The sequence below is a fragment of the Lemur catta genome, chromosome 15 (genome assembly GCF_020740605.2).
Source record: "Lemur catta isolate mLemCat1 chromosome 15, mLemCat1.pri, whole genome shotgun sequence".
NCBI classification, from domain to species: Eukaryota; Metazoa; Chordata; class Mammalia; order Primates; family Lemuridae; genus Lemur; species Lemur catta.
In genome coordinates, this window is record NC_059142.1 from 40,931,695 (window position 1) to 40,953,414 (window position 21,720).

The window sequence follows — 21,720 nt, forward strand, 5'->3', positions numbered from 1 at the left end:
CAGTCTCCAACTCCTGGGGTCAAGTGATCCTCCTACCTCAGCCTCCTGAGTGGCTGGGACTACAGGTCACCCCACCAAGCCTGGCTAATTTTCTTTTTCTTTTTTTGTAGAGATGTGGTCTTGCTACCACCCAAGCTGGTCCTGAACTCCTGGGATCAAGAGATCCTCCCGTCTTGGTCTCCCCAAGTGCAAGATTACAGGCATGAGCCACCGTGCCCAGCCTAATGTCTTTTGATTTAACCTTTAAATGTGATGATCTCTGTGCTGAGAAACAAGTAGTCTCTTTTTATACAATGTCTGAGTTCACCATTCCCCTTCCATCCCCTCTCCTCCAATCCCTTTCCTTTACTGTTTTAGTCCTAAAACCTAGACCTCTTACTGTAGTCTACCAATTCTGACTAATTTATTCTCTGGGCCTCATCTCTATTGTTTATATTTTTCCACTAGGGTCAAAGGCTCTATAGAACCTGTGCCTTACTAAATCTGATTTGTGAATAAATAAAATTATGCTTGCCTTTGCAACTGTATAAATAAATACTCCAAGTCCCATTTAATAAGTGCAGAGGCTATTATGGCTACATGCTCCTTTGGGAAGATCAGCTGTGTGTGTAACTTAGCCTTTCTGACAATCCGTACCTTGCTTTGTGATCTAGGGGGAGCTACATGTTTCCTGTCCTCCCCCAACCCACTCCTTTTTTCAATATCAGCTTTTTCTAAGAAGAAAAAAACATATAAAGGTAGAAACACTGATTCCAAAGTCAGGCTTACATTTGAATGGCAGAGACTTAATAGCTATATGACTATTCCAAAACCGTTTCACTTTATAAAATGGGCACACTAATACCTATTTTATTAAATGGGACAATGTAAAACATCTAGATTCTAGATCAATATTTGGCATATCATGTGTACTCAATGTTATTTCCTTTTTCCAAAGGAAAACATAAATTTCAAAGGGAAAATTAGGTGGAAGGACAACTTAGCTTTTGCAAAGACCCTATCTATAAAAATATATCTATGTCACTATAATATTAAGGGGAAGCTGTTTTTTCCTCAACCAAAGAATGGTTTTTCTTAAGAAGTTAGTGAAGTTTTAAAGACCAACATTCTGATTTTAAAATAAAGTCTGAATTGTAACATTATATATTTCTGCTCTACTGTACTGAATTCCAAGTCTAGTTTTCCTTTAGTCATGAAATATAGTAAAAACACTATCCAATGGAGGCCTTACCCTATTAAATTCACCATTTATGTCCTGTGGTGAGAAGGGGGTATACATACATAAAACCAAAGAAATACCCCTAACACCACTCTGCTTTGATTCTGCCTATTCTAGGTATTTTCCAAAACAATTATTTTCTACATTTTTTGAATAGTAATACAAGTACATAATATCAAACTCAAAAAAATACATTAAAAAGCAACTCAGTTTCCCTTCAGAGATTCATCTTTACAAAGATTATTCTCTGCATGGTCAAGCAAATACAAATATAAATATACAGGTACACCTGTATACCTACAGAATGTACTCTTAATGTTTCACAGTAGAATGTCTTAGTTTTAATACCAGAACTATAAAGGATGTTCATCTCTCTCAACACATTTTTTGTTTTTTTTCTTTTTTTGTTTTTTTTTTGAGACAGAGTCTCGCTTTGTTGCCCAGGCTAGAGTGAGTGCCGTGGCGTCAGCCTAGCTCACAGCAACCTCAAACTCCTGGGCTTCAGCGATCCTACTGCCTCAGCCTCCCGGGTAGCTCAGACTACAGGCATGAGCCACCATGCCCGGCTAATTTTTTCTATATATATTTTAGTTGGCCAGAAAATTTCTTTCTATTTTTTTAGTAGAGACAGCATCTCGCTCTTGCTCAGGCTGGACTCAACACATTTTCAGCCAATGATTTTATATAGTAAAATTTTAATGTTTCAATCTCAAAAACTTAACACAACGTTCTTGAAAAGATGAGTGAGAAATCTGGAGATACATTCCAAATAAAACTAATATAGAACTTTGAAAAAGCTACTTCTGTATCAACAAAAGGGATGTACACATTATTGCACAAAAAGCAACTGTGTTAATAACCATATTAATTACTTATTAATCAGGAAGAAAGGCTTAAGTATTTTATATCCTAAATTTTTAAAAAATTTTACCCATAGGTGGCTTTCTATGTCAGTTGTTTTGAAAACTAGTCAAAAACTGGACTTGACATACAATCCATTTAAAATAATGGGAAACAGGTTCCCAGGCAAGGTTTTCACACAGAAAGTCTGATTTTCAGGAACAAAATACTGATTTTAAGTAGGAGGTGCATATATATCTATAGATTTATTACCATTTAACACAGATGGTAGTTTACACACTGTTCTGCACCTTGTTTTTTCACTTAATATGTTAGAAATTGTTCTGTGCATATTGAGTATATTCCAAACTACTTCAGTCCTTTTAAAGCTGCATAGTTCCCCTTTATACCATTTTAGTATTCTATTTCTTCAAACCTAAAATGCCATTAACCATAAAACACATTATTTTATGTGTCACTAAGAAAGAAATTTAAAAAGCTGCCAATTATAAAATTATAATACCACTGATAAGATGCATCTGATTTTAGCTTTATTAAAATACAAGAAAAGTATCTTAGAATCAATGACACACGGTGGACTGTTTCCAATCTTTTGTTGTTACAAACAGTGATATAATGAATACCTTCAATTATACATTATTTTGTGCATTACAAGAATAAGTTTAGGCTAGATAATTAGAAATAGAATTGCTGGATTCAAGGATACATGCATTTTAATTTTCATCCAAATTATTCTCTGTAGTGGTTTTACCAATTTATATTCTCATTGTTATAACTACCTGTTTTCCCATAATCTGACCAGGCTAATTTTGTGTTTTTTTTTTTTTTTACTTTTTCCTATTCAAGTGATTATCTTGTAGTTTAATAAACACATCTCTTACTATGAGAAGGGTTGAGAATATTTTCCTATGTTTAAAGGCCATCTGCGTGACTTTTCTGTACAGCATTCATCTTTTCTCTTTACTTTGTATACTTTGCAATAAGTATTTCTCAAACTGATAAATAAATACATGAAGGAAAGTTGTCCTTAGCCTATGAGATATTACAGATATTTTTTTTTTACTTTGTTTATGATGAAATACAGCCAAATTTGTCCTTTTCTTAATGGCTTCTGTTTTGGGTTAAACTTGGAAAAGCTTTTCTTACTCAAAAATTATTTTTAAAATAATTCTACCATTGCTCATCCTAATAATTTTTTTTTTTTTTTAAGAGATGGGGTCTGGCTGCGGCACCCAGGCTGTAATGCAGTGGTGCAATCATAGCTCACTGTAGTCTTAAACTCCTGGGCTCAAGGGATCCTTCTGCATGCACCACCATGTTGGCTAATTTTTTAAATTCTTTTTTTTAGAGATGGGGTCTTGCTATGTTGCCCAGGCTGGTCTTGAACTCCTGGGCTCAAGTGATCCTCCCACCTTGGCCTCCCATAAATGTTACCACCACTGGCCTAATCTTACAGTTTTTATAAAGCAACTTTACTTACATTAATTTACTTCACTCACATAACCACTCTGTGAGAAAATGGGCATAGATTATAATTCCCATTTATTGCCAAAGAAAATAATTCAGTGACAGTAACTTGCCCCTTTACTTAAAGGAAATGGCAGCACCCAACTCAAATCCAGATTTTTTTTTTTTTCTTTTGAGACAGGGTCTAGCTCTATTGCCCAGGCTAGAGTGCAGTGGCATCATCATAGCTCACTGCAGCCTCCAACTCCTGGGCTCAAGCAACCCTCCTGCCTCAGCCTCCCAAGTAGCTGGGACTACAGGTGGGTGCCACCACACCCGGCTAAGTTTCTATTTTTGTAGAGAAGGGCGTCTTTTTCTTGCTCAGCCTGGTCTTGAACTCCAGGGCTCAAGTGATCCTCCTGCCTCAGCCTCCCAAAGTGCTAGGATTACAGGTGTGAGCCAACCCAGATCTTGTATTTCTAAATGTTGTTAACACACTGCCTTCATACTCTACACCAACTACTTTTACACAAAAACAAATGAGAATCCCTACTCTCAAGGAGCTTGAAGCAATTTGTCAACTAATATTCAGAACAATCACATACTTAATTCTAAGCATGAAAGGAATACATAGAAGTAAAACAGGGTCCCTGGCCTCAAGAAACATTCAAAGGTCGGCCGCGCGCGGTGGCTCACGCCTGTAATCCTAGCACTCTGGGAGGCAGAGGTGGGTGGATCGCTTGAGGTCAGGAGTTTGAGACCAGCCTGAGCAAAAGCAAGACCCCGTCTCTACTAAAAATACAAAGAAATTAGCTGGCCAACTAAAATATATATAGAAAAAATTAGCCGGGCATGGTGGTGCATGCCTGTAGTCCCAGCTACTCGGGAGGCTGAGGCAGTAGGATCGCTTAAGTCCAGGAGTTTGAGGTTGCTGTGGGCTAGGCTGACGCCATGGCACTCACTCTAGCCTGGGCAACAAAGCGAGACTCTGTCTCAAAAACAAACAAAAAAAGAAACCTTCAAAGGTCTACTCAGTTAAAAAAGCAAGACTTGGGGGACTGGAAAATAAACCTGAAGATCAGGAATTATATCTTGTTCACTTTGTCTATGTCTTTTGCTATTAATGGCTGGTATAAGTAGAATATACTGTTTTGTCAGTAAATATTTGCGGGTTGTCTAAATGTATTGATTGAATCTTCTAGATAGGGTGAAATATGAAATAACATCAGAACCCATTCATTTTTCCCAGGGGCTGAACTTTTGTTTGTGACCAAAGAAGGAGCCGTATCATCAAATAGCCCTTAGACAATGTAACAAAGAAACCTCAGGCACCATTTCTGGGCTACATCTACTGACTAAACGTTATTTCATAGCAAAATAAAGATTTTGAGCTACAGTCCATTATATTTCAAAGCTGCCAGAAGGTTATAAAACAATTTCGGGAACCGAATCCAGTCTAACTGCCACAAAATACAAATATCATTCACTGTTGCTTTATTCTAAATTAAACACATCCTTTACCTCTACAATAAGCAATTGTCCATAATATGTCTCATCAACAGAGCTTTCTTTATATTGTTTCCTTCAGATACCTTGTCAATATATCTTTTCTACTACAGGCCTTTTTTTTTTTAATACTATCATTAATCTGCCACATACAATAAAAGTTCTTTTTTTAAAACTTCTAAAATATTTTCTTTTCATCTTGCATAAACTTCTGAAATATTTAATAAATACTAAGGGAGAACAAAAGGTAATAATAAAATTTGGCTGGGCGTGATGGCTCACACCTATAATCCAAGCACTTTGGGAGGCCAAGGTGGGAGGATCTCTTGAGCCCAGGAGTTCAAGACCAGCCTGAGCAAGAGCGAGACCCTGTCTCCACAAAAAAGAGAAAAGTCAGCGGCATCGCACAAGCCCAGGAATTTGAGGTTGCAATAAGCTATGGTGATGCCACCGCACTCTAGCCCAGGAGACAGAGAAAGACCCTATCTCAAAAAAAGGAAGGAAGGAAGAAAGAGAGGAAGGGAGGCACGGAGGAAAAGTTCAAGTACAAAAATAAACCTAGTTTTCAAGGTATAATTTTATATCCTACAAACAGATAACTTCATTCTGAGCCAGCATGCCCTATTCCCCAATCTATCCAGTGACAAGATACCTGCACTGGACTAGAACTGTTCGCAAAAGGTTTGCATGAATGAAAATAATTTTTGAAACTTTGACAAAAAACCCCAAAGAGACCAGGTTTAAATTTTAGTAGATGCTTGCATGTTAGATATGTTAGAGAGTCCTAAACTCAAATAAATGCAGAGAACTTACAAAGTGTAAGCCTAGAAATTACATGCAGTGACTGGTCTATAAAATACCAAGGAGGCATTATCACTTACACTAGGATCAACAGAACTTTCCTCAGTGGTTATTTATAGCAAATGTTTAGTACAGTCAAAGAAATCTGTCATAAATTGCCTCAATATGCCATAATTGTGGTTATATTCTAGGTCAAATCATGTGGGTTATTACAGAAAGAGCTACATGAAAGAAACCAGTACAATGCCTGTATACTGTTGAATCTGACACTAAGAAATAGTGAGCCATTTATAAAACAAACTCAACCATTAATATTGGAAACAGAATAAGGTTCCATTCTTTTTGAAAGGTAAAGATAGCCATTTAAAACAGAGGGACCTCACACCAACAATGTGAATACACTTAACACTACTGAACTGTACATTTAAAAATAGTTAAGAAGGTAAATTTTGTTATTTTTTTAAAAATCTTCAAATGTGCTTCAAATTTCTCTTGTAGTTTTAAATGAATAATAGATTTGAGCTACTGAGTGCTTATATACATGCCCATTACCATGGAGAGGCAGGTAAAATATGAATAAAACCTAATTTCTCTTTTCAAGAAGCTCAAAGCTTAAAGAGAACCAAAATTCTAAACTCTTCTTCTTTTTTTTTTTTTTTAGACAGAGTCTCACTCTGTTGCCCAGGCTAGAGTGCCGTGGCATCAGCCTGGCTCACAGCAACCTCAAACTCCTGGGGTCAAGCAATCCTTCTGCCTCAGCCTCCCAAGTGGCTGGGACTACAGGCGTGCACCACCATGCCCAGCTAATTTTTTCTATATATATTTTTAGTTGTCCAGCTAATTTCTTCCTATTTTTAGTAGAGACGGGGTCTCACTCTTGCTCAGGCTGGTCTCAAACTCCTGAGCTCAAACGTTCCACCCACCTCAGCCTCCCAGAGTGCTAGGATTACAGGTGTCAGCCACCGCGCCCGGCCTCTAAACTCTTCTTAAAAACAAAAATTAACAACAATTTTGGATTATCCAAAGTAGGTGAGTATCCATTTACCTACCCTTTCTTAAAAACTCTCTCCCCTATCCCCTCCCTCTCTGCAAGTTCTAGTTGTATTTTAAAGTCTCTGATGCTTAAACTGAAAAGTCCTGGGATTCAAACAGATTTGCTAGCCCTTATGAAATTCACCCATCCTGTGTGGCTAAACAAAGAGAGTAACAATCAATAATATTCCTGGGCATCCTTGAATAGAAGGGGTCTTTCAAATTGGAGGGAAGAGTAAATCTAGTCTCACGACCTTCTTCTGAGCAATCATCTCCACTCAATTCAATATAATCGAACTATGCAAAAAACTAGGACAAGTTCTATCAAAAAACCATCTCTATTTCAACCTTGGTTACCCTATCTTTTTTCTGGACTCATAAAATCTGTGGTCTATGCTATACAAATTGCTCTTAGAGTATTCTTTGTATTGTTTGCAAAGAGTCCTTGTGCCACTTGGAAAACAAGTTTAAAGGTAATCAAATCTATCTCCCCCAAAGAATAGGTTACTGCTTAGCAATAAATATTCAGTCAAAATATATTTATCGAGCATCTCCCGTGTGTCACCATGGAACAGAATTTGCAGAAGTACAATTTTAAAAGTAAAGTACAATTTTAATGATTGAAATGTCCTATTTTACGTCTTTTCTGCTTGTTCATCTTAACTTAATGGAATTAATTAGACTTCCACATTCAAATTGTGAAAATCCATTTCCAAAATTCAAAGAATTAGTCAACAGTAGCACACCTCTCCCCAAAGATCCCCTTAAACAATGAGCCCTTCCATGACCAGATGTATATAAAGGCACAGTGATTTCCCATCATTTCTGAAGTAGCAGTCACATCACATCTGCAAAAAACAAACAGTATCTCTTCAATTTGAGAGAGCTAAAAGTGAATGTAGTTGGTTGGTTTCCATCTAACAAGAACTCAGAAGCAGAAATATCAGTATTTTGTTTTTATCCAAATGACTGGTACAGTTAAACGGAGTAATAAATGCAATGGAAACTTTAAGCCATACACTTTCCAGAGCTTGATCTGAACCCTAGAAATGGCTTCTCTATTCAGAGAGTTCTAGGAAATCTCTGCTTTCATTTATGTTTCCAGTGGGTTAATTTTCACTGCAGAGCAAAAGAGCCAGGGCAATCACCAGCTTCAGGGAGAATTTAGAAGGACGAAAAGTTAAAATCTGCTGTTGAATGATTCTCTTTACAATACTGAAGCCACAACACAACATCACTAAATGATACAAAGAAAGCACATTCTGATACTATGTACTCCTTTTACTCCACCCACCTATCACCTCCACCAAAAAAATTTAAAACAGGTTGAGCCGCACACAATATGTTCGACTTGAAAGTTTTAATGACATAGCAGCTTACTCTTGCAAATTATTGGCAAATATGGAGGTTTAACAGTGACTTAAACTATGGCTATAGGAAAAATAGACTATTCTAGGGAGGAAAAGGCAGGGGGGAAAAACCCAAACACTTTTAAAAAAGACAACAAATATACTCAGGTATAAGATCTGAATCAGAAATATAGTTTTCTTTCTTTCTTTTTCTTTGGTAAATTTTAAAAACTTACCCTGAAGAGATTTTCCCAATCCCTGGCCCAGCTTCCACCCATGTTTCTGGAGTAAGCGGTGTCCAATATTATCCTGACAGACAGAACAGAGAGACAAACCAAAAATATTCCAATAATATATTCTTCCCTTCCTAGTGACATTTAAACAGGTGATGAGCAAGAGATAATTCTACAAATATGCATGCAAAAAGGTGCTAATAATAGGGTAAAATGTGCCCAATAAAAGGGACATTAATGTAAAAAGAAATGCTGGCTAGTATTTTATATGGAAAGAACATATGGGGGTAAGGGTCCTTTCTGATGGTGTGCTGGGCAACTTTTATACATAACACTTTAAAAAGGAGAAAAAAGGGAAGGGGAAAAGGGTAGAATACATTTATGAAGTTTTAAAACTAACATTAAAAAGCATAAGATCAAGGTACTTATACAATCATATCCACCACCTAAACAGCACCACTTTAAGATTTTTTTTTTTCCAAAAAGAAAATCTACATTGTGTTTAGTTATTTTGTTTATGTGTCAGGCTTTCATGATACAAAGGAAGGTGTAAGTGTAAGACTGCCCCACCACTAGAAATGAAAAAACAATCAGAGCAAAATCCAGGCTAGACTTGATTGGTTTTTTTATATATATAAATATATATAATATAAATATTTAACTAGCATGCAGCCAATATTAAACTGAAAAAACAGTGAGGTTAGTAAAACAAGAATTTAAGTTGATTAAACAGAAAAATAAAATGAGCTCAAGCACAGACTGAGTGATGCATTTCAACATGTAGTCTAACAAAAATGCTAAGATGTTAGAATGAAACAGGCCTAGCAATAAGTTAACAGTAAAGAACCATTAGTGCATGTAGGAGGGAAAAACCAACATACATAATGTCTCATCTTCCCAGGAGGACACTGCAAAAGGTATTTCAATGAAAATTGTATGAAAAAAACACCAGAAACAACAATTAAATATCAGCTTTTGTTTAAGGGATTATGGTATCAAAAACATCTGCAGCCCTTTGTCCAAGTCTTTGCTTTTTATAGTTATTGTGAAGTACCAAGAAGATAAAGCTAAAATAACCACTAACTGTTAACAGAAAAAATGTCATCCAAAGGAAAACACTGAAAAATCCTAAACACAAAGTATTCTGTATGTATTAAAATGTAATTTATAGTATAATCTGGTATCACCATTTGAAAATTATGCTAACAAAACCACAAATCTCTGCATTAAAACCAAGTATCTCAGGCTGGGGATACTGGCCCATGCCTGTTATCCTAGCACTTTGGGAGGCTCAGGCAAGAGGGTCACTTGAGGCTAGGAATTTGAAGTTGCAGTGAGCTATGATGATGCCACTGCACTTTAGCTCAGGCAACAGAGCAAGACCCTGTCTCAAAAAAAAAAAAAAAAAAAAAACAACAACAAAAAAAAACAAAAGCCCAAGTATCTCTCATATTAAACTGTCTTCCAATTCCATACTCAATGATAAAATGCTCTCTGATGTCACAGAGGAAAAACATCATTTTACTGTTATTTTCTCTGACAGGAAGTTAGAAGACTAACTATTAAGCCTCCCCAATGCTTTGTTTTTTTTCCGTTGTTGTTTTGAAAAAAGGACAAGTTTATGACAGCATGCAAACTAGAAAACCAGGCTGAGCAGGTGATTATTTCATCACTGGGGAGAAAATCAGGACACTTTGTAAAAAACAAAAAGTAAAGGCAAAGTATAATGAAAAACTTGTTTCTAAAACAAAACATATTATTGTTTTAAATATATATATAATCGTTACAGAGCAAAAAAGTTCACTACAAATTACTTCTGCTAAGAACTGAAATAATAAGAAACACTATGGTATATGTAATCCCAGGTGATGACTTCTATATTATTAGACATCACAAAAGCTTAATCCAACACTGTTGCGGCTGCTACTGCTTTGTCCCTTCTCTCCCAACTGAACTGCCAGTAAAAGCATTCCCTTATTCAATGTCTTAACTATTTACAAATAACTTTATTATTAAAAAAAGATTAAAAGTCTCAATATAATTAATGTTAGCAGAAAATGGAAAGGTAAAGAGGCCCTTATTTTACTACTATGAAAACAAACTTACCTGTACATACAATCCTTATTTCATATCATAATTCCTACAACTGAGTAATTCTAGAAAGGATAGGGATAGCAAAATGATTCTAAGAGCATATAGTTGATTAAGTTATTGTTTGATCTCCTAACAGACTAATGTTATAACTATACTCGGCATAAAGATTTAGGTATTAAACAATGCTGATAAAAATTGTTGCTCCCACCCCATTTTGGTTTTGGTTTTTTGTTCTAAAGAAAACTCTATCTTTGGCTAAGTGGAGATGAGACATTATGCTGACTGTGTTATATTATGAATGCACTAAAATAAACAGACAGATGAAGCAGTATGCTATTTCCAAAAGCAGTGCAAGTGGAGTGAAAGCATTTCCATACGAACCTGGCTTTAAAAACTGGGCTGTCAAAAGAACAGTTAAATGTAACACAAAGTAAGAAACTGTCCAATCACTAATGGTCGTTTTTTTTTTTTTGTCTTGTTTTCAATTCACTGCTTGCAAGTAATGTATTTATTAAAGAAGAGTGAAAGCATAAGTAAATTCACGAGTCAAGACCAGCTGAGAGATTCAAGAGCAGCATGTTGTGACTGACAACAGTGAAAGGAAAAGCAAATGTTAAAGGGAGAGGGAGAAAAAAAGAAAACTTTAGGGTTATACACATTAGCACCACTTTTACAAAACCACTCAAGAGGATGGCTGTCACCTTCTCAGAAAAAAACTATTGATACAAAATGGTAATGGCATTTCTCTTCTAGAAAACTTTAGGTTAAAACTGTTCTTTAATTAAATCCACATTCCCAAGTATGAATAGGCATTGAAATGTTGGGGGCTATATTAAAATATTTAACATGCCACTCTAAGCCCTTTCGATTATAATAAAGGCAACAGAAATAGACATGTCTCCCTGAATCTCTTCCCATCACCAACTGCCTAGAGTAAATGAATGACTAATACAGAAAATCTGGACCATTCCTATCATTTCAAACTACCTGCTTTTGGAGGAAAAAAAGGCAGTTTTTTGACTCTTCAGAAAGGGCTAGTATTCAGTACGGTCCCCTTTCCTATCAAAGAAAGAAAAAAGGTTTTATAAACACTCACCAAAAACTCAGCAGGCTTAAGGAGGATGGGTAACACAAGTAAGACACACCAAAATAACTTATAACAAAGTAGAACAAATCAGACTTGTCTACCTCTGAAATGATGAAAACTTTTACTGCACAACCACAAGGAACTCAATCACCCACTTGTAGAAAATAAGCCGTCTATTCTATTTAGGGTTGTGATTTTTGCCAATTATTCCCACGGATGCTATTTATAACAGTAAGGTGGCACAAATAACTTTTTGCTCACACAGGTAATTTAGACAGAACAAGGGCAATCAGAGCTAAATTTACTTCTAAAATAGTAACTAAAAAGAAATTCTTTTAAATATTAACTCAGTCACCTTTTTAAAAGAAGAAATTTTTTTAAATAGTTAACTTTCAGTCACTAATAATAGTGGTTAAAAATCTTTTGGCTTTTGTTTTTTAAATACAATATATAATCTGGGGTTTAACACATTGCCACACTAGCAAACAATTTTTTTTCCTTGGGGCCATGATGTTTTATTACAAAAACAGAATAAAAACTTGGAAAACAAAACAATCTGTCCTAATTTAATGAAATTTTTTTTTATTGTTTTATGTGCGCGAGTTATATGCAACTTGAAAAATAGTTCTCCAGGATCTCATGGTAAAGAGATCTGTGACTTACATATGCTTCACTAGGCCCTGGGCTCAAAACTAGCGTGAGTTAAATACAACTCACCTGGCAGTTAATGTGCTAATTATAATCTCACACAACCAAAAACAACTTATGGAAATTTTATTCTTTTATAAAGCAATCTGGTTTATAACTAACAAAGATACATGATAGTGGTAGGCTGTTTATAATTTAAATGTACGTGGAAGAACTGTGAGGAAATTCTAATTTTAAATTAATTAATAAGGCAACTGAATTTTGACCAAGAGTGGGAAGCAAAAAGCTGATTTTCTACATAATTCATAAAGAGTTCCCATCTATTTGTTACCCTCTCTGCTCAAGACCCCAAAATGGTGGCAGTGTAGTATGTTCTTTGGCTGGAAATGAAGTTCTAATTCTGATTAAACCACAAAGCTGAGAGGAAAATCTAAAGATTTTTCACCTAGATTACCTCAGCTGGCCTTTATTTATTTATTTTTCCTATTTCTGCTCTTAAATGTTACACTTTTATCCTTTGTTCCTGTCTATTAAATGTGAAAGAGGGATATAATTTTTAAATGGGAAGACCTCTGAAGGCAAGAAATGTATATTATAAACAACTACCAACATGTTAAAAATATCAGCAATTAAAAATACCTCATTATTAACTGTTTCAGCTATTCCTCAACATTTTTATTTATTAATTAAATATCAACTAGGAACTTTCCCAGGAACATCTCTCTGCTCCATGAAGCTGTATACCACCAGAGTAACAATGACCATTTTGGCAACAGCACCACCAATTTATATGATGGGAGCCTGCCAAAACACAGATAAAATTTACTTTATTGTATGGAACTGACTACAAGTTTTTATAGTAGGAAACAAAAATATCACGTCTCAAGAGAAAACTATACTACAGGTATGTCAATGACTGGATGAATATTAATTCCATACCGAATTTTCTTTTAGTTGACAGCCATATTCAATTTACACCATTTAGCCCATTTTCAACAGTGACAAAAATGTAAGTCTCTTGAGTGGATTGTAAGCTTTGCTGATTGTGTATTAAAGACTCTGTAAGCAAGAACCAAATGCTACTAAGTGAACCCATGCAAACAACAAGTTGTAAAAGGTCCCAAAACAAAAAAATCTATAGCTCACTACAGATGACACAATGAAGACTAGAGAGAAAAGCCATATAGTAATGCTACACCATTCAGCTCCAAGAAGCACAATATTTATAGTGCAGTCCACATATGGTCACTGCTAAATATCAAATCAGCAGTCTTACAGAGTTACAGTTTGGAACTAATGGAGTCCACAGATCTAAACAGATATGAAACATGACAAAACCCAAATATACAAATACTCCTAAATCCCTAGATGACAAAACTAAACATCAGCAACTGGAGTTTGAAAACTTAAACACTAATTTTTAAAACCTGTTCCGTTAACCTGACAACTATAAAGACAGGATTTTAATCAGGTAGAACAAAGACCAACTAATGGCTGATGGGTAGCTGTTCTTCCAACTGCAAAAATGACAACATATTTTAAGTCAATGATGCAGGCATTTTGCCTTCTATGTAGCTTAAAATCATTCTTTCATTTGATTTCTTATCGTCTAACTCTGATAAAGGTCATGAAGGACCATAAATAACATCAACCAATTCTTGTAACTATAATGGAATCCTACCCTGGACTATGGCTTTAGATCAAGCTTTCTAAATATTTTATCTTTAAGTATGTGGAGGTCATAATTATATTGGCTAGGACCTAAAAATCTCTTAAAGCAATAATTACTTTTGAAATTCTAGTTCAAGAAAAGTTTTTGTGATAAGGATAAAATGTTAACACTTTCCAAAGTCTCTTTAATTCAGATAATCAAGTTGTCTAGCAATTCTTTCATAATTTTCTTAGAAAAGTGGTTTATTCTTGAGCAGAAATCTTATTGAAAGATATGTGGTTGGTTGAAATAAAGAAGGAAAAATAAAACTTTAAAACACATATTATTAAATACTTTACAAATGATGGATTTTGATGTGTTTTCAACAATTGCCTACTGAAATTGAAATACCTGTATCATCTCACTAACAAATCTAGGCTTTAGAAGTTCACTAAAAACATAATACATTATTGCATCTTTGTATCTCATTTCCCATTCTGTTGGTTTGCATCAAATTTACCCTACTACAAAACAAAAAGACCTTAATCCTATACTCACAATAACCCTTCACACAGGCATATTCTTGGCACAAACCTGTGCAGAGACTTCCACGGTTACCAGCTGCTGCAGATTACCTTTGTTAAAAAAAAAAAAATGACTAGACCTTTAGCTCCTGCAATGATCTGTAGACTCCCAAAGCTGCATATTTCCAGCCACTTTTGAGTTGCATGCTGTAGCAAAACAGTCAGCACCTCTCAATAGATATTGCTGCAGAGAAAGATTTTTAATTCAGCAGAGACTCTTTTCTGTGTTAAAAGCAATGCCATTTCCCCCTAAGAACAAAACAGCTCAATATAGCCAGCCAGCCATATAATTCATTATTTACTTATTATTTGGTGGGCATTTCTGAGGTGACAGGGGACTTCTTTTCTTGGAGGGGGCCACAGTAGGGGGAGAGGGAACACTACCCTACTTTTATGCCAATCATTATAGGAGTTTCTTTTAAAACTTTAAATTTTATTCCCAAATGATTAGGTAGCAGAAGTAAGATCCCTCCTATCTTGTGTGTTCTACTTCCATCTAATACAATGTAGGCTATGAAGTTCCTCCTACTACTACCTAAACTACCACATCACAAATAATGCATATATTTATTTGTTTCAGGAGTAAATTTTAATTAGAAGTATAATTTATTAATATAATATACATTTCTGAGCATACCTTCACTTATAAGAAAATTAAATATCCAGTCTGAGTACTATACCATTTGCTATTTTAAATGGAAAAGACATACAACTTAACGAGTAAGGCATATATCAATTCTACTCCTACTCATTGAGATTACTCAACAATGATTTTACTCAATCAGACTATTTCTGATAGTGTTCTTTCTACGATACGTGATGGAAAAAATCCTGGACACTGTGAGAGGTAAAATAGCATTATCCTCATGTGCCACAGGAATGAGTTTTCCGAAAATCTTTCAAAGTAACCCTAAAAGAAGGCTTTAAAAATGTTAAATATTTAATTTAGTGGTTTTTAAAAATCTTTGTTGAGTATAGTAATGATGAATACTAGGCTGCAAACTTAGTCTAAATTTCCTGCTACTGTCAAGTCAGCATACCCACAAAACTATAGATAGCTTATATAAGAATATTAACTAACCATGCACCTGGCACAATATGGTACTGGGGCCTTGCTTCTGACAGTTCTGTTCTTAAACTCCGACCACCCAAAAAAATATTTAAAGTAGAAAATTTAAATTATTTTTCAAGTACAAGATACTGATCTAGCCTACAGATTTCATTACAAAATTCTGCCTTGTGATAATCCACAAGATAATATGGAACAAGGCACAAACTTCAGTGATTTTTAACTAGCAAAGTGGGCGTGGCATTTTCTCCTTATGTCAAAACACAAAACTGGACATTCAGCGAAACATTAAATGTGAATTCTCCCTCTGCAGCATTATCACATGCGTCATCAAGTACTGCCATGCCTAAGTCTAGCATCATGCCAGCACATTAAGACAGAAAGTACTATATGCAGTGTTCACTGGACCAGAAGGACAGAAATAAGAAGGGGAGGTGGGGGAGAAAGAAACCCTAGAGAAGAAATTAAAAAAAGGCAGACCGTGCAATACAAACCAGATCATGGCTGCTTAGCTAATATGGGCCAACTGCTGTGGAAGAAAAATGTCGAACACCCCAAGTTGTGTAAATTTCTATAAACATCTAAACACACACACAAACACACACAACACCAACCTAATTAGGAACATAAATATATGTTGATCCTTTACTATGTTACAGTTTTGAAAACAAAAGCTAAAGTTAAAATATCTATGCTCTCTAAATTGCCTTCTTATTTTCCTTAGGAAGAAAAAAAAATAGTGTTTCTTAAAGGGGGAGGGGGGACTAGACTGTTACAAAGATTAAGATTCCCTCTTTGACTTTTTCCCCCATTCAAGTTTTATCAATAACTCAACTGAAACCCTTATAAAATATGTACACAATCACAAATATTAAATGCTGACAATGACAAGTTTAGACATTTTAACAATGGATTGTGTTATTTTAAAATAATGCATTTTTTCAAAATGAAAATAATGTTCAAAAATTAAGAAGATTTTTAAAAATTAAGAGCCAGGTAAATAAATCTCTTTGTTCTACTGCTTGATATCATTAATGTCTAAAACTAAGCAGTGTGAAAAGATAGAAATAACCAACTTTTGACAAAAACCAGACATTTGTTAAGCTACAGAGACCAAGTTTACCATGTTTCACAAGAGTCTGGTAAATAAAACATATTATTCCTTAACTGTTTCTAAAGGAACATTTCATATATAAGTATACTGCCCAGGAAAGGTGAACCTATTAAAGGATCAAAATACATTTCACTCCTTTATTCAATTACAAAAACATTAAACTTGCTATCTTTAACAGAATATCGATATGGGCCAAAAAGATATTTTTCTATAAAAATTCTAATTTGTTTCTAGATTATTCTTGGACTGACTGCCCAACATATAAAATATTAGATTATATCCAAAACTATATTTGATTACTGTAGGGCATGCAAGAAAATAGCTCTAAATTGTACTATCAGTTACTAATAAATTTAACTTCATTCACATCAAGTGTCACACGAACACTACCTAACTAACTGGCTAAGACCCAAAATTAAGCACTGATCATCTTACCGATTCTATGGGCTTGTCAAGTGATGCTTGTTCAATTTCCAAGTGTCCTTCTTCATATTGATCAAAGTGATTACCCTGAAAAAAGACAACTACAGTTATTTTTCAAAAACAGTAAAATTATTAATAGCCTAACCAAACTAGCGGGTATTTTTAACCTTTTTTTAAACCTAAAAGGAGACTCTACAATTATTCTTCTTCAGTAGACAATCAAACCTTCAGGCAAATTCAAACTTTTTAAAAATCTGTAAGAACAACTTATTAGAAGGGTAGGACTAGTAATCTGAACTTCTTCCCCTGACAAGTGTTGAAATTGTAAACTAAGACAGTATCAACCATTTGGGATACCAATTTCTTCTCAGACTGACTACACTAGGAATACTGCAGAATCTTAAAAACAAAGGGCCATGCTGTTTTACTTTCATAAACAATATTGTACCGAATTTTTTTAAAGGCTTGCAAGAGGATGTATTGAATTTTTAATACTAAGGAAAATAAGTCATAATAGAAGAATGCAAATAAAATCTATAATACTGTTCAGTTGATAATATTACTTTTAACTAAAACTGCTAAAACATTCAACTTAAAATGATCAATTGCTACCACTCAGGTTTTCAAGGAATTAAAAAACCACCTCCCAACACAGTTTCCAAATGCAACTATTCTTCAAGATGTCCTACCAAGCAAGATAAACATGCCTGTACAATACAATATTTGGTCATAATCAAGCAAGCTCTCACTGTAACTCAAATATGTCAAAACAGTTTGACAAATGATAGGTGCATGCCATTCACACTGTCTCACGCCTGTAATCCTAGCACTCTGAGAGGCTGAGGCACAAGCATTCCTTGAGCTCAAGAGTTCAGGACCAGCCTGAGCAAAAGCAAGACCCCGTCTCTATTAAAAATAGAAAAATTAGCCAGGTGGTGGTTCATGCCTGTAGTCCCAGCTACTCTGGAGGTTGAGGCAGGAGGATTACTGGAGCACAGGAGTTGGAGGTTGTAGTGAGGTACGATGACACCACTGCACTCTACCCGGAGTGACAGAGTGAGACTCTGTCTCCAAAACAAAAAACAAAACAAAAAAATCCAAATGATAGGTACAGACAACTAGGAAGTTCTCTCTAATCATGGTTTTCTCATATCTCCCTGCTTTATTAGGAAGGAATAGGTCATAATGTGACTTTAAATCAAAATATCAATTTTCTGGTTCTGTTGTTGTTATAAAGTAGAGGGCATGAAGACTTGTGGGTCTTGAATTGACCTAAGTCAAAATAGTAAAGATTTTAGTCTTTCCGTCTAGCCTAAATTAATTCAGTGTATGGAATGAAATGACAATTTGATAAACCTAACAAAGTTACTTTGCTTTTTCAAGTAAAATTAAAATTCTAGTTGAATAAATAAAACTTGATGGAGAGCACTAACATAATTTGCCATATTGTATCATAAATATTAGGTCTCCCTCACCAGACTATGAAGTCCTTAAGGACAAGAACTGAGTCTTGTCTACCTTTGGAAACCTAATAACTTAATATGGTGGTTAAACATAAGAGGACAACTAGGTACTAAAATTGTGTGCTGGTGATGAAGTATTTCTGGAACTATTAGGTTATTGAGTACGAAATGTCCAATTTCCTTAAGTACTAAGTTTGACAGTTGGTATCTCTGACATTTCACTTTGACACTTCTTGTTTTATTTTTATTATGAAGGTACATCCTCAGTCTTTCAAATGCACTCACTGTTTAGCTTGTGATTATCTTTCAAAATTTTTTAGAGCAATTTTTGTGACCATGAATAAGTAAAAACTTGGTGTTATTTTCAAATATGAGTTCCAATGTGGAACCAATGCAGTGCAGACAGCTGGAAATATCAACGAAGTGTTTGAGAAGGATGTGGCTAATGAACGCATGGTACGTTGATGGTTTGAGAAGTTTCGTTCTGGTGATTTTAATCTTGAAAATGAGCCACGTAGGAGACCTGACACCAAGGTGGATAACGATGATCTTAAAGTTGTAGTGGAAGAGAATCCATCTCAACCTACGCATGAATTAGAAGCAAGGTTTGACATTACTATTCCAACAACATTGGACCATTTGAAACAAATCAGCAAGGTAAAGATGATGGATAGATGGGTTCCACATGAATTAAATGAGCCTCAGAAGAGAAACCATCTCAAAGCTTGCCTTTCCTTGCTGACATAAAGGCGAACCATTTCTAAAACGTATTGTTACGTGTGATGAAAAGCGGATGCTTTTTGACAATCGCAAGTGTTCAGCACAATGGTTAGATAAAAAATGAAGTGCCGAAACACAGCTAAAACCAAACATTCATCAAACAAAGCTAATAGTGTTTGGCCGGTGTACCCACTACAGCTTCGTGAAACCTGCTCAAGCGATTACAGATGTCTGTTACAACCAGCTGGATGAAATGATGAAGATGCTTGTGATAAAGCGGCTGAGATTGGGCAATAGAGACATGCCAATTCTCTTGCAAGACAATGCTGGACCACATGGTGCACAAACAATGCTGCTCAAACTACAGAGGCTGGACTTGGAAACTCTCTGTCATCCACCATATTCAACAGACCTTGCACTAGCTGACTACCAATTCCTCCAGGCTTTGGATCACTTCTTGCAAGAAAAATATTCAATTCTCAACAAGCTGTGGAAAACGCCTTTTGCAATTTCATCACCACTTGCTCTCCAGGTTTCTTCACTGCTGGCATAAACAAGCTACCATTAAGATGGCAAAACTGTGTCAATAGTTTGATAGTTTGATTATTCTTTAATTGTACTGCTTCTTGTTTGAGATGTAATAAACTAAACTTTTGATTCGAAATTGGACATTTCATATTTAATGACCTAATAGATGGGTGGTGGTGGTGGTCGTACAATATTGTTAATGTACTTAATGCCATTGAACTGTACACTATAAAAAAAAGAGAGGGGTTCACTATGTTGACCAGGCTGGCCTCAAACTCCTGGGCTCAAGTGATCCTCCTGCCTCATCCTGAGACTATAGGCATCATGCCACCATTAATGACTTGAACTGTATACTTTTAAGTGGTTAAAACAGGTCAGGCACAGTGGCTCATGCCTGTAATCCCAGCATTTCAGGAGGCCAAGGCAGGAGAAACACTTGAGGCCAGGAGTGTAAGACCAGCTTGGGCAACATAGCAAAGCCCCGTTTCTACAAAAAACAGAAAAATTAATTGGGTGTGGTGATGAACGCTTAAGATCCCAGCTATTCCAGAGGCTGAGGCAAGAGGATCACTTGAGCCCAGAAGTTTGAGGTTGCAGTGAGGTATGATGATGCCACTGCACTCTAGCATGGGCGACAGAGCAAGACCTCTGTCTCGGAAAAAACAAAAACCAAAAAACCAAAAAATAAAAACAAACAAAAAAAACCCTTAAGTATCTGATTTTAGTGATGGCAGCAGACTTTTAAAAGCCTATAAAGAAATATTCCACAAATAAGCTAGGCATGGTGACTCATGCCTGCAGTCCTAGCCTATCAGGGAGGCTGAGGCCGGAGGACTGCTTGAGCCAAGGAGTTCAAGATTATATAGTAAGCTATGATTGAACTGCTGCACTACAGCCTGGGTGACAGAGTGAGACCCTGTCTCAAAAAAAAAAAAAAAAAAAAAAAAAAGGTACAAATAATAATGAACTTTGTGAATTGAGAGATTGCTTCCCAACATTTATGTATCTGTTTGATTTGTCCTAATAAATAAACCAATTAGCTGCAACATTTGAAAAATGTAAAAGCTGTTTATACTTTTCACTGACTTAAAACATACCCTTTTAAAAATTAGGAAACAACACCAAATCACAAAGAAATAAACACCTATAATTCAAAAGAAGTAATTTTCATTCAATACATTTGTCATCTCAGTTCCTTAAACTGGTTATCACCCGTTCTAAGTCCTGTTTTTATTAGTAACTCACTGTATGATCTCAAGCAAATCACATCATATTTTTCATTCTGCCTTCATTTATAAAGTGAAGAACTTGAACTAGGCATTCTTTTATGTCATTTCTTGGTCTAAAATTCCACAAATTTGTAGATTTAAGCTGAATTAAATTAAATTTACCCTATAGAAAAAGGCTAATTGATTGTTTTAAATTTAACACAAAAACATTAAGACTATCAACTCCTTCAAAAGCAAAATGTTAACCACAACAGCAGTAGTCTTTGGTAGTGAAGCATAAAACATTTTCTATCTAGCCCCAAAATGAATGTAGCCTCAACACAATGACATAAAAACCAAGTAAAAGTAAACAAAAAAACTAGGTGATTTTGGGTTTGGTAATGACACTTAGATACCAAAGGCACAATCCAAGAAAGAAAGAATTGATAAGCTGGACTTCATTAAAATTTAAAACTTATGCTCTGCAAAAGATACTGTCAAGAGAATGAGAAGACAAGACAGTCTGGCAGTTTCTTACAAAACTAAACATTTTTACCATACAATCCAGCAATCATACTCTTTAGTATTTACCCAAAGGAGTCGAAAACTTATGTCTACAAAAAAACCTGCAGATGTTTGTAACAGCTTTATATGTTCATAACTGCCAAAACTTGGCAGCAACCA

General features: G+C 35.3%; 1 protein-coding gene across 2 annotated transcripts in view; it reads right to left on the bottom strand.

Moving 5' to 3' along the window:
* GPATCH8 (G-patch domain containing 8) overlaps positions 1–21,720 on the bottom strand; it is a 94,362-nt gene that overhangs the window by 55,880 nt on the left and 16,762 nt on the right. The window contains exons 2-3 of one of the 2 annotated variants that reach the window (XM_045526740.1): positions 17,130–17,204; positions 8,451–8,523 (exon numbers count right to left, since the gene is read on the bottom strand). In XM_045526740.1, coding sequence (XP_045382696.1) covers positions 8,451–8,523; positions 17,130–17,204 — 148 coding nt within the window. Of the gene's footprint in view, positions 1–8,450; positions 8,524–17,129; positions 17,205–21,720 lie in introns of those variants that run through there. The other variant, XM_045526741.1, reaches the window with a different exon arrangement.